We start from the raw sequence: 13,806 nt of genomic DNA, 5'->3' as shown, positions 1-13,806 counted from the left end.
AAAGTCACGAAAGTGCGCTAACAAACACTTTACAATTGTTTTTTTTTTTTATTTCTTCTTATGTATTTCTTTTAATAGGGGAAAGGTCCTCTGAAAGCTATTTAATTTTGGTATAAATCAATTAGACCTAAATAAAATATCTATTTTTTAAGCAATGAGTATTGATTATGATTTTGCATGTTAAATTAGTTACAATTTTCCTTTTTAAACCAGTTTCCATAAAATAACAAATAAAATTATAAGTATATTTTTATTAATTACTTTTGCAGATGGTGCTATTTATTACGCATTACTATAGGTTGCTTTAATCATGTGGTCATATTTAACTGTGATGTTGATTTTAAGAATGATAAAAATAATTTGGCTCATTAATGTGCTTTACTTGTTCCAAAAAATATATTCATCTAATATTTATAATTTTTTATAGGATTCTTTTATCTCCAAATTTTATACCATTTAATTATAATAAAAATAAATCCCTAAAAAACATTTTTAAATATATATATATATATATATATATAATATTATATACCTATGGTGCCCATAATTTTGGGCTATGTGATCTCACGGTATGCATATGCTTAACTCCGGTCCTCAATGGCAGGCACAAAATGCGGAAAAAAAAAAATATATATATATATATATATATACAGAGGATCTTAAGTTTGGAATCTATGTGTAGTTGAAACAATTATGAATTTAATAGATAATTTGTGGGTTTTGGAGGAGATAATTTTATAAACAAATTCTCAATAGTTTGTGTGTTAAACATAACCAAAAATTCATTGAATTCTTGTGATTAGCAGTGTGAATACAAAAAGAGAAAAAATAATTCTAAATTTCTAAGCGCGCGCGCGCGCATATATATATATATATATATATATATATATATATACATTTAGGATGCAGAATAAACAGAATAATTATTTTGTGAATTAAACTATTTCTTTGTTTAGTATGTTTCTAATTTCAAGAATATTTATTTCATAAGAATATATATTCTTCCATTTTAAAGAATAATTATTTTTTTAAAAAGCTCAGAATTAGTATTTTTTTAATATTTTTTTTATATTTTTTAATACTTTTTTTTTAAGATAAACATACTTACTATATTTAAAATATATTTAAACCTAGATTGATTATTCTATACTCTAAATATATATAACTATAAAATTAATTATATACTAAAAATATATAAATAACTGTAAATTTTGACTTTTAATTAATTTTTACCAATTTTGATTTTTTTAAATAAAAATATTTATAAATATTAAACATTGTATCTATTTTAATATAATAACCAAAAAAATTAATAAATTAATAGGAATAACTATTTATTTTCCTTTTTTAATTCCTGCGTATAAGTATTTATATTCTATACAAATAATCATTCTGTACATCAAACATGTAGAATTAATGCTTTCCCTTAATATATAAAATCAGTGTTAAATCAGATCTTTAATATTATAGCTCATATTATAACATTTTTCTTCAATTTTTAGATAGTATAAAAAATTAAAATTTATATTTATATTTATTAACTATTAGGTCTTAACAGGGTTTATATTTTCTAAATAAAATTTTAATATGTCATTAAATTCATATTTTATCATTTTTAAATTTTAAATCTGAATTTTAAATATTTTATTATATTCTCCCATTTGAAGGAATAGTTATTCTTTTTTAAAAAAAAAAAAAAAAAAAGCTTAGAATTAGTATTGTTTCATTTCAAAGATAAACATATATATTTTTTTTAAGCATAAACATATTTTAACATATTTAAAATATATTTTAATTCTGATTGATTATTCAATATTAAAAATATATAAATAACTATAAAGTTTGACTTTTAATCAACTTTGACCAACTTTGATCTTTTTTAAGGAAAAATATATTTATAAATGTTGAACATAGGATCTATTTCAATATAATAACCAAACAAATTAATAAATTAATAGGAATAACTATTTTTCCCTTTTTTTAATTCCTATGTATAAGTATTTTTATTTTGTGCAAATAGTCATTTTGTATGCCAAATATATCCATATTTTTTTAAGAATTAATGCTTGCCTCTAGTCAAATGTGTATACACACACACACACACACACACATATATATATATATATATATATATGTATATGTATATATAATTAGTGTCAAATCACATCTGTAATATTAGTATTAATATATAGATCTTTTTTTTTTTAACCTTTAGAATGTATCAAAAGCTAAAATTCAAAATTATATTTATCAATCATTAGATTATAATGGATTCCTGTTCACTGAATAGAATTTTATCATATTACAAAATCTATATTTTACTTATTTTGAATTTTAGATTATAATCCTGAATTTCTTTTATCATATTCTCCTATTTGAATATGATAAATCATAATCAGTTCTTTTAAAAAGCTTAGGATTAGTAAAAAGCTTAGGATTAGTATTCTTTGATTTTGAAGATAAACATACTTTATCATATCTAAAAAACATTTAAATTGATTATTTTATACTAAAAATACATAAATTACTATAAAATTTGACTTTTAATTAATTTTACCAACTTTGATATTTTTTTTTAAAGGAAAAAAATACTTAGAAATACTGAACATTGAATCCACTTCAATATAATAACCAAACAAATTAATAAACTAATAAGAATAACTATTTTTCTTCCTTTTGTAATTCTATGTATAAGCATTTATGTTTTATGCAAATAATCATTCTGTGTATCAAATTTGCGCTTTTTTTTTTTTTCAGAAATTATGCTTATCCCCCAGTCATACATATATATATATATATATATATATATATATAATAATAATAATAATAATAATGTTTAAATCAGATCTGTAGTATTATGACTAATATTAGGACCTTTTTTTCAAGTTTTGAATTGCATCAGGAGTTGAAATTTAATATTATATTTATTAATCATTGCATCTCAACAAGTTTCATTTTTTTTAAATAAAGCTTTGATATTTACTAAATCAATATTTTACCATTTTTGAATTTTATATCTTAAGATTTTATATGACTTAAAGAGTCGAAACATGAGTATATATATACATTATATTCAAGAACGGAAAGAAGTCCTTAATAATATAATATAAACTGCACCATCGTTAGACGGTTACACTCCAAATGTTGTTTTTTTCTTCTTTTTTTTGGTAAAAAATGTTGAAGTGTTTTATCCAAATGGACCGTTGGCGTTAATAAAAAATATTGTAATCATCCAAATGGACCGTTGGCGTTAAAAAAAAATCCATCACGTTTCGCACACCCTATCCATATATGCCATGTATAGGAGTCGCCATGCATGTTTTTGACCTTGCCGTGACATAAAAGTTATCAGATGCAGCACTTTTGATCATCATTTTCAAATGGAAAATCTTTAAAACTTCGTAAAATTGTAAATTTCTTCAAACTTTTTGCCACATAAATAAAGAAAAAGACTTTTGTTATCAGGTTTTAACTCAACTTGGATCCATTGAGAAAATCGTTCTACACAGAATTGGTCCGTTTGGTTGAACAGATAATCGATCCCACAAGCACACAGCATCCAACCAGCAGAAGAATGAAAAATTCAGTTGAAATACAGTGACTATTGGATAATTAGGCTAATCAAATAGCCAACAAGGTTCAACAGCACATTAAGCCCCACAAGATTCAAATCCAACAAGAACAAGTTTAGAGATAAATGCTGTTTCCCTTTCCTGACCACTATATATGCGGACAGACCATTCTGATACACAAATATATGCTTCAAAAAATCCAACCAGCAGACAGCAATTCCCCATTAATGTATAAATTATATTGAAGTGAGAGGGATTCTTAGCAAATAGAGGAACCAAATGGCCGAAAGTATATTCAACTACCTATTTATTTGCTCATAATCCAAGTGTAAAAGACAAACTTAACTATACATCATACGTTTCTTTAGAATTAACTCTAGAAAAGCTTATCAACCATTATTCGGTTTCAACAGACAAAAATAAGACCAAAAATTTATATGAAAGTTGTACACATAGCTTTGAAAAGATCATATACATCAGAAGATATAGGCAGCAGAAGCTATAAAGATTTTGGAGTGAAAAGGATGAAACCAGAGATTATAGAGCTGCAAGCAAGGGCAACAAATGCAGCAAATGACAATCCCACCGAGGCACGGGCCATATCAGGAAACTTGTCTTTGCCCCAGTTGGATTGCCAGTCATCAACACGAGTTGCAGCCGATGAAGATGCTGACATCAGAAGATAAGACAGTATCTGCCAAGCCAAACAAAAACCCACCATTCCATTAGTTTTCCATCACAAAAAATTCTGATATTCATGTCATCAGAAAGTTGAATACATTTTTTTCAAAGACATCAATGTACAACCAAATCCATAACACTGCGTTTACCCAAAAAAAATAAAAATAATAAAAAAATAAAAAATAAAAATAAAGAGGCATCAAATTGAGCAAAATGACATGCTGATAAAACTTGTTTGCAGAGAAGCTAAAGTGAATAATAACTATGTTATATGGCACATGGAATCACACTTCCCTGAAGAATTCATTGGAGTTATCAACCAGTAACGAGCAAATTTACACCTTTAGGGCCGTAGTTAAAAGAGATAAATTTGCTAATGTGGATTGAAAGTCAGGCACACAAAACGCTAAACTGATGGCAAGCAAATGGATCAGGTTACAGTACTTCCCCTTAAATTGAGGAAGTATTTATGGATAATGTTATCCAATTTATGGGCAAAAATGTTACCAATTTACGGAGAGTATGTCTTATCCAATTTATGAACGATGTTATCACTTTGGAATGTTATTCTCATTTTATCGATAATATTACCCACTTTGTGAACCACGTTATCCAATTTTAAAGGGTTTTACCACACTTTTCCTTTTTAAGGGATTCTGCTATAAAAAATCCCCAAGCAAATTATTAAATCACCAATTTCTTTGACTTGTCAAGCAAAGCACTAATATCCTAGAGAGAAAAAAGTAAAGTTGCAAGTGACAATTACAAGCAAAAAGATAAAAGGAATGGTATCAAAAAGGTGATCCAAGAAGTCAAAATCTAAATAATCCAGAATTGATTAAGCTATTCTCTAAGGAAAACTCTAGTGCTTCAACAGCACATATTATGGCCAATACTCCTTATAAGATTTATTGGCCCCAAATCCAGTAACAAAATCGTGACGGGACAATACACACCCAATACCATACCATTGGCTAGACCCAGAGAAAGGAAAGGGTGTGGACAAAAAGAGCAGGGGACCCTACGTTAGGTAGAACAATAATTATACAATAATAATAATAAAACATCTTTGGTTTCAGCAAAAACAAAGACTTGCCTGATCCATTAAGAAATCAAAGTAATGACGTAGTTTATGGTCAACTACGTGTTTCCTGGTGGTGAAGAACCGGACCAGACCATACACTTGCAGCCCAGAATACGCACATCCCAGCACATTCACTGCCAAACAATACCTGCAAAATCCAATTCACTTTCAGGGGAAAAAATAAATAAATAAATCAAATAAATAAATAAATATTGAGTGAAACGGAAAAGCAAAGGAAAATTGCTGGTTTCCAAAACCCAATTAGCAGAAAAATGTAAATCGGTATCAGTACTAAGAAAAAGAAAAAAGGAAAAAGGAATAGCTTTTATGACTTTAGCAGCAGAATAATAACTGTAACTGTGCCTAAAAAAAAAAAATTTAATGGAAGGGTCTGACAAACCTGAACTCCTTATAGCGATAGAAAGAATCGAGAGCCCAACCCTGTTCCTTATCAGCCGCCATAAGCGAGAAAGAGACCAAGCATAAACAAAACACACAAATTCTAAAACCCAGCAAAACCCTCATCGCACCGCTCTCCTTTTTCGACGTCGTCGTCCATTTCCTACTGGTTAAGTCCGGTATCATCTTTCTCCTATTAAACCTACCAACACCACCACCACCACTACCAGAAGCTTCTTCTGGACTTTCTTCAGCGTGGGAAACAAACCCATCTTGGGTCTGGGGATCCTGAATCCTGGTTAAAGGCTCGGCAGGGAAGGATCTGTTGGGCAGGGCCAGAGGCGAAGGAGTGTTGGGGGACCTGTTCTGGAGCCAAGTGAAGGTGGAGTGCCAAGGAGAATCGTGTAAAGGAGACTCGTGTGGTGGAGGGGATGGGGATTTGGAGAAGTGAGTGGATTGAATAGGGAATTTGGTTGGAGATTGAGAACACGAAGAGATTGAGGAGGAGCTTGACATCGATAAGTGCTTATCCTGTTGCTCATCATCATCATCTTCTTCAGGCCCTTCAAGTTCTAAATGATGTTGTGCTTCTGCTTCATCGTTTTTCGGTGGTCGCTCTGCGTTTAGAGTCACTTGGCTCTGCGTTGGACTCTGCATCGAATCGCACAGATGAAGAATGCGTTTTCGAAACTCTTTTCTTTTTTAACAGTTACGCTTTGGAAAACCAGATACGCGTCGTTCTTGTCGATACTAAAAGCTCACTGGTCAAGAAAAACCTTTTTCTTTTTTCTTTTTTTTATTTTTTCTTTTTTTAAAAGTAATATAATAATATGATAAAAGAATTATTATTCTTTCCAAAAATCAATTTAGCAGGTTTTTTTTTTCTTTTTTTTCTTTTTTTTACAAAAAAAAATTAGGCAGTTTTTATAAATATGTTAATATCGCAACTTACAGATTTTACAGTTAGCAGTAATTTTAACTGGAAAAAAAAATTGTTGGTATTAGTAAACATCGCACTTGGTTTATTGATGGACTCCATTGACTAATCGAGTCGCACTGAGAAATAAAAAAATGGATTAATTTGATTTAAACTCACTCATAATGTTTGTAAGAATTACTTTTTTCGTTAAATTATTAAAAAATTACTTGACTGATACGTGATAACTTTTACTTCTTTTTCTTTTATGTATGTGTGTGTGTATATATATATATATATATATATATTCATGAGGATATTTTACTTGGTGATAAATAATTAGAATGTTTCTTTGTATAGCATTTGGTTTTAATATTCAATGTTTTAATGTAAGACATACTTAAAGAAGAATATATTGTTTCATTGTAACAAATAAACATGAGTCTTTAATCCTTAATAAGTTAAATTTTTCATAAATTTAAATTAGAATTTAAAATAAATCATTTAAAATTTCGGAAAGAAAATTAATTATTCATTTTGCTTTTTAAAATTCTAAAATTCAATGAAATTACGAATAAATTCTCTATGTGCTTTCAGAAGGGAGATATTTAGAGACGGTTGGTCGGTGGGACCACCAAAACACCGGCTAGCGCAGACATAGAGACCAAGTGGTTGCAAAACTGGGGGAGGTGGATGCCATTGATTTGCATAGTTAGAAAAGTTTATTACTTCTCAATTGTCTACGTCAAAAGACCCCACAATCACGTCAGGAAAAAACAAAAAAACAAAAAAATGGTCCGCCTCTTTCTTGTTTTTTTCTTTTTCCTTCTTAATTTTGGTTGCTGAATCATCCTATTACACAACTTGTTGCACAGCAATTGGTATAAATCACACGCTTTGCAATGATTCTTGCTTGAAGATATTTACTTTAATATTGCTATGTTTACAGTTTTCTGTAGGTTTTATATGTACTTCATAAAGTTTGTGCCGTTCGAAGTTGGTTTTCTGAAATGAAAAACGGACTTATGAAAAATTTATAATAGTAAAAAAAAAAAAAACCAAGACACAAAATGGTACTTAGTTACTTTGATCTTCAATACCAAAGCCAGACTTAATTGGACCAGAAAGGAAGAAGGAAGAATGTTGTCCTTGCATTAATTATACCACGGAAGAGCAAGAGTTCCCTACCATTTCTACATGTCCAAAGTAGTAATAAATAGTCTAACAAAGCGGATTCATACGCCCATAATTATGAAACTTCATAGTGACCTAAAACACATATCGTTCAAGAACTCGTATAGAATCTACGAGCTTCATGGTATTGTTCTAAGACAACATTGTACAAGGGATGGATGGGTTCCAACAGATTGGAATACGGTCCCAATACTGCACTTGGCAATGGTGGAGACGCCTCATCCTCTGAACAGCTATACTGACACACACTGAGGCCACTTAGACAATAACAAGTGTGATAAAAGTCTCTAGCTTTCCCAGGTTTGTCTCTGAGTCCCCCACTTTGATCCTGCATCAAATGAATTCTGTCAGAAATTTAAACCCCTTCAGAGCCAAAAAAAAAAAAGAAGAAGAAGAAGAAGAGTTTAGAAAGAGCATGGAAGATTCTATCTGATTGGTTAGTACAAAATATCAACATGTAGTAACGATGATTAAGATTAATCTTTAATTGGCCCAACGATCCATCCAACAAACTTACAGTTGCATTAATTGTAAATGTCCTAGAACTTGAGGATCTTTATTTAAAAGTATAGTTTACTTCTCATCCAATAAAGTATCAAGTTGTACTATGTCAAATAATTTCTCAAGCCCAAACCTGCGCGCATAGAAGTATATATTGCTGCAGTGCCATGCTTTGGAAGAGAGGCTCCATTTCTGGATGTCTATTGATAAAATTGTAACCAATATCATTTAGATTCACTGAAGAAGAAGCATTAAATCCTGTAGACATGAATGAAAAACTAAAAGTGAATAAAAAAATCATAACATACAGCTTTAAAAAAATATATATATATATATATGTACATATATATATATATATATAAATAAAGAAGGAGAAAAGATTATAGATACACAGGGCCAAATTTATCTTGGTGATATAGCCTACTGGATATCCATGGCCATCTTAAAATCTTCTAGTTCTACCTAACTCCCTGTCTAAAATGGCAAGTGTTATCAACTTGCGATGAAGTACCTGGAAGACCTTCCCCTTCAGATAAAGATGCTGTAGAACTGTGTGGCATATTTATAGTGGAGTGTCCTCCAGTACCCGGCATCACCAATTGTTCATCAACAAATGAAGAAATTCTCCGTAATAATGCAAAAGCACCTCCCTGGCAATTTTCCATCATTAATCCTACCATGTTTTTGATGTAACGCATAAAAAGAACAGGAAAATGAGAAAGTACCTGCCAGAAGGAATAGCAACCATCAACCAATTTATTTGTTCTCCCCTGAAATCCGCATTCCCTTCCTTGCCGAAATACCAACCAATCCTAGTACAATAGAAACAACATTTAAAATAAAGTGCAAAGTATGTCCATGGAGAACAATGCAACGGAGTGCTACAACTAACGATGTATCCAGTTAGCACTACAAAATTGTTATAATCTACATGAAAACAAGCATTCATTATATGTATAAAGTTAGACAACAAAATAAATTATACAAATTATGAAAGGAGAAGCAACATTTTCTTACAATCAAACGAGTCAAGTCCAAACGATTAACTTCATTGATCAGAATCATTGTAGCCAACCCACAGAAGGTGTACCTAAAGAACAAATTGCCAAAACTATGAGACACCGTGCTAAAGAAGGCTACTCATCCTGCTAGTTTATAATATATCTATACATACATATATATATATATATATTCTGTTTTTTTCTTTTTCATTTATACAGCTCTAGGAATCAAATTCTGTACTGTTTTACACTTGCTCAAGGAGTACTGAACTTCTAAATTTCCAGTCTAGCTTCACGCTTCATCATCTAGAATTAAGAGAGATGACATATTTATATTGTAAACATATATATACATAGAAAAAGAGAAATTAAGTAAATTTGTAATAACATACCCACCATGAGCTTCAGAACCAGGCTCCCCAGCAATTCCACCTTCATAAGTTTGACAACTGCAGAGCAATTTCAGACAAAGCAATTTCAAACTCTTCAAACTAATTAGGAAATACCGAAAGACAGAAACTTAGAAGCAGAAACGAAACCATTACCCATGATATGCAACATGGAAATGGTCACTTGTAAAAGGACAGCCAAGAGTTTTTTTATTAAACAAGGCCAATCTCGCCAAACCAGAACAATAACTAATGGAACCTACTTTATAATTGAAACATAAACAAAAGAGTAGGGAGAAGGAAGGAGGGAACAAATGATCCTGGCAGATGTGGGAAATCAACAAAAAAGCATCTTACATGATATGCTTCAAAGCCTCATATTGATGAGGTAGGACAAGGGCCAAAGACTTAACATGGCCATAAGAAAATTACAAGGAAAACCAGAATAAAAAACTAATGGAGACCAACCTTACAATGTAATTTCCAACATTCTGAGTCAGTTCTTCATCCAAAATGTTTAGAATACTTGCAGCCTGATCAAATAAGAAGATTTTCTTAAGGAAAATTGAGCAAGCAGGTAGTCATTGTTGTAAACAAAAGAAATTCACAAAAAGAACCAAATATTGTACGTATAGTACATGTAGACTTAGTAGAAAATGTCTGAATCAACCCTTGTGACAAAATCTATTTACCATGCATCCCCAAGGAAGGCACATACCAAAAACCAACTGAATTTATGAAGTAGGAAGACAAAATAGTCAATCACAGCTTTAAAACAATGAGGATTGTGTAAGAACAGGCATTAAGATGTTCTCAAGGCTATGGAAGGCAGTAGAGGACCAAGACGAACTGATGTTGGTCATATGGCTATTACTTTAACGCCATCCCCATTCCCCATCCTAACGGTCCAAAACAGTCCCAAAAAAAAGATATAGCTACTTAAGACAAAATGATTGTTCTGTTCTTGCCTTTGATATGATAGCCAAGTCAGAACATTTGATACTGTAGGTTGAGAAGCTACCCATAAAAAAGGTGCTGTATTTGCAGCTAAAGTGGGAATTTCCAAACAATCACACAAGGACACAAGTAGGCTTTGTTAAAAAAAAAAACATACACACGTGATAGTGAGCATGTATGTAAGCATGCATGCACGTATATGCAATCCCCAACATAGAGGGACTAACTTACAGATATGGCAGTGTAGCAAGCCCGAACATCAACTTCTCCAGCATCATGCATTCTGGTGGAAAAGCACTCAATGACATTAAAATTCATGATGTAAGGATGCTAAAAGATTCATTCTACATGCATATATCTTTAAAGTAAGTGAAGAAATAAGAAACAAAAACATATTCAATAACAAAGTAAATCCTGAAGAAACTTTACTATGCAAGTGCAGTAACAGATCAGTTTCTAATTTCAAATTATAAAACAATAAAAACTAATGCAATGTCACACCTGAAACCTCCACTTGGCTGCTTCATGCGAAGCAGAAATGCATACAAATTATCTCTGTAAAAAATAATTTGAAAACACCAGGTTTAGTCACTTTCTGATGAGGCTTTTTTATAGAAAACAAATAAAAGGCTAGTTACACAGAAGAGGCATAGACTGACCACCTATTGATTGATGATAAAGCTTTATGACTGCCTAGAGTAACAAGCGAATTGACAGCAGCATATGTCGTTGCAAGATGAGGCAACTAAGGAAAACAGTAACTAGAATTATTGATCATTGATTAGAAACTAATTCATCTTCTAGATCCTAAGGATAAATCAAACACGACTAATCATTGAGAACAAGTCCTTAAGAACTTAGTAGAAGTTGATAAAAAATAGAAATAAAAATAAAAATAAAAACTTTCTTTTCCCCCACTCATATCATTAATTATTTATTGTTTTTGTTTTTGCCAATGGCAACAATATTCCACAAGATATAATATCAAAAACGGCAAAATCATTATCACTATATGGATCATTTACTTGCCTGACCAGGTCCACCACCATATCCACCACTTGAATCCTACAAGTATAACAGAAGACCAAGACAATAATCAAGAGAAAAAATATACTTCTAAACATCAAATTAGTGATGAAAGACTTGAAATTTGACATACCTGACAACGGCTAAGGAAATCAATGGTGCTGCTTTCCAGTTCAGCATCAACGGACTCCCCCAGTAGTGCCAACGAGTGCAGGGTCCAATAGCAAAGCCAAGGTCGACTGAAAACCATAAGCACATATTAACAAATTGGCACTAAAGAAAAATTTAATCATTGCGTTAAAAATTAAAATAAATAAATAAATAAATAAATAAAAAACTTTAATTTTTCTTCCTCTCTGATAGTTTTTGACTTAATCTACAATAAGAACATTAGCACCAAAAGCTATTGAAGCAATAATTAATTTGGTATTATTATTGAATACAAGCATAGTCTGAAAGGTAAGGAAAGTTACTTGGCATCCAAAACACAAAATGCAGGGCCAAGTTGTCTTAAACCTCGGTTAAGATACTCCGAGTGGTTATCACGCTGAAGTTCCAACCTAAAAAATCAAAATCAAAATCAAACTCCAAATCAATAAAACTTTTAAATAATTAAATACAAAAAAAAAAAATTGAAATTGGGGGTTTACATGAGCGATTGAGCGTTGCGGGGAAGATCGGCGAACATAGTGTAGATCTGAAACACCTTACTCTCCACCATCAATTGCTCCCGCTGAGACACCGTTGCCACCTGAGACTCCCTCGCTTCCATCTCTGTCCTCCACACTCTTTGAATCTCTGGAAACTTCAACCGGAGAGCCACCAAATTATAATTATGAAACCCAAAAATAAGTAACGCTAACGAAAAAGCGCCGCCAATTTCACCGGGGTGTTTGGTTATAGAAAAAAATAAAATTTATAAATAATTAAAAATATTTATATATTAAAATTAAACGATAAAATTATATTTAAAAAAATATATAATATTAATTTTTTTAGAAATTTTAAAAATAATATTTTTTAATAGAATCTGTTTTTCATATTATAAAATTTATTTTTTATTTGAATTTATAAATTTACTTTTTAAATTATTCAAATATAAATTTTTTTTATTTTTTTATAAAATTTTAAATTTCCACTGGTTTTACTGTTATCTAAACATTTTATATTCCAAATTTTATATTTTATTTTATTAATAATATTGTTTTCTTATGACTATGGTCATAGGTAAGATGGGCCTGTGCCAGTGAAGTTAAAATCATGGACTGCAGTGACCACACTTCACGCTGTAGGCCCAAATTGTTCTTGACGGCTCCGAAAGCCTTTACTATCCTACCCTGAGTTTTGCTATTTAACATCACTGCCTGTTATTATCATTCTTAATTAAATCAATGCTGATTTGATAAAATACTAAACAGCGGAATTTAATACTTTTATTTTTAAAAATTAAAAATCTAATTTTAAAAAATATATCCTAAATGTATTTTTTTTTCTTTTTGAAAATAACTCTGTACCTGAAGATGTGCTGAATGGTTTTAGTATTAAATTGTCGTGTTGGTAGAATCTGCTGATGATTAAATTGGAATGATCAAATCGGACACTTTATTTTTCACTATGGACAGAGATGGGGCCCATTAATTGGGCCTAGATGGCTCAACCATGGGCCGCTCCTTCACCAGATAAGCCGAATAGATGTTGGCGGCTCCATACACCTTCCCTAGATAACTACTGCCACTTACATCATTGTGTTTTATGAGTTTTCTCATCAGTAATAATTATGATTAGTCGTATTCATAATGGTATAATGGTTTGATAAAATTAATTAATTGTATTTAATATTTTTTTATTTTAAAAATTAAAAACCTAATATGAAAAAACTAAATCTTAAATGATAGCCTATTAAATGGTTTTATTAGCATGTAAAATCCATTGATGATGCATCATCAATGGAGTGGTAATTTATGTTTACAGTTATATCAACCTATTTATTATTTAAAGCTGGGCAATTTGTGTTAACAGTTGTGTCTAGTTGGATTTTTAGATTTAGTTTAATAGTAAAACCGTTAAACATGTCTTTTTTTTTTTA

At 30.6% G+C, this 13,806-nt stretch overlaps 2 protein-coding genes across 2 annotated transcripts; both read right to left on the bottom strand.

Annotated features, from left to right (window-relative positions):
* Positions 1 to 3,864: 3,864 nt before the first annotated feature.
* LOC107415453 (CASP-like protein 4A1) lies at positions 3,865 to 6,479 on the bottom strand. The gene is made up of 3 exons (XM_016023783.4): positions 5,738 to 6,479; positions 5,350 to 5,485; positions 3,865 to 4,266 (listed from the first exon to the last, which is right to left on the bottom strand). The coding sequence occupies exons 1-3, from the start codon at positions 6,391 to 6,393 to the stop codon at positions 4,072 to 4,074; spliced, it is 987 nt and encodes a 328-aa protein (XP_015879269.1). The 5' UTR covers positions 6,394 to 6,479; the 3' UTR covers positions 3,865 to 4,071.
* Positions 6,480 to 7,780: 1,301 nt separating this feature from the next.
* On the bottom strand, positions 7,781 to 12,613 carry LOC107415381 (protein farnesyltransferase subunit beta). The gene is made up of 14 exons (XM_016023688.4): positions 12,371 to 12,613; positions 12,194 to 12,280; positions 11,854 to 11,959; positions 11,724 to 11,759; positions 11,357 to 11,439; positions 11,196 to 11,249; positions 10,926 to 10,977; positions 10,206 to 10,270; positions 9,741 to 9,797; positions 9,365 to 9,437; positions 9,073 to 9,159; positions 8,859 to 8,997; positions 8,481 to 8,605; positions 7,781 to 8,174 (listed from the first exon to the last, which is right to left on the bottom strand). The coding sequence occupies exons 1-14, from the start codon at positions 12,490 to 12,492 to the stop codon at positions 7,938 to 7,940; spliced, it is 1,323 nt and encodes a 440-aa protein (XP_015879174.1). The 5' UTR covers positions 12,493 to 12,613; the 3' UTR covers positions 7,781 to 7,937.
* Positions 12,614 to 13,806: the final 1,193 nt, after the last annotated feature.

This window comes from Ziziphus jujuba, chromosome 4 (assembly GCF_031755915.1).
Source record: "Ziziphus jujuba cultivar Dongzao chromosome 4, ASM3175591v1".
Classification (NCBI taxonomy): Eukaryota; Viridiplantae; Streptophyta; class Magnoliopsida; order Rosales; family Rhamnaceae; genus Ziziphus; species Ziziphus jujuba.
The sequence above is the reverse complement of the archived record's forward strand: the minus strand, read 5'-3'. Positions and strand labels throughout refer to the sequence as shown.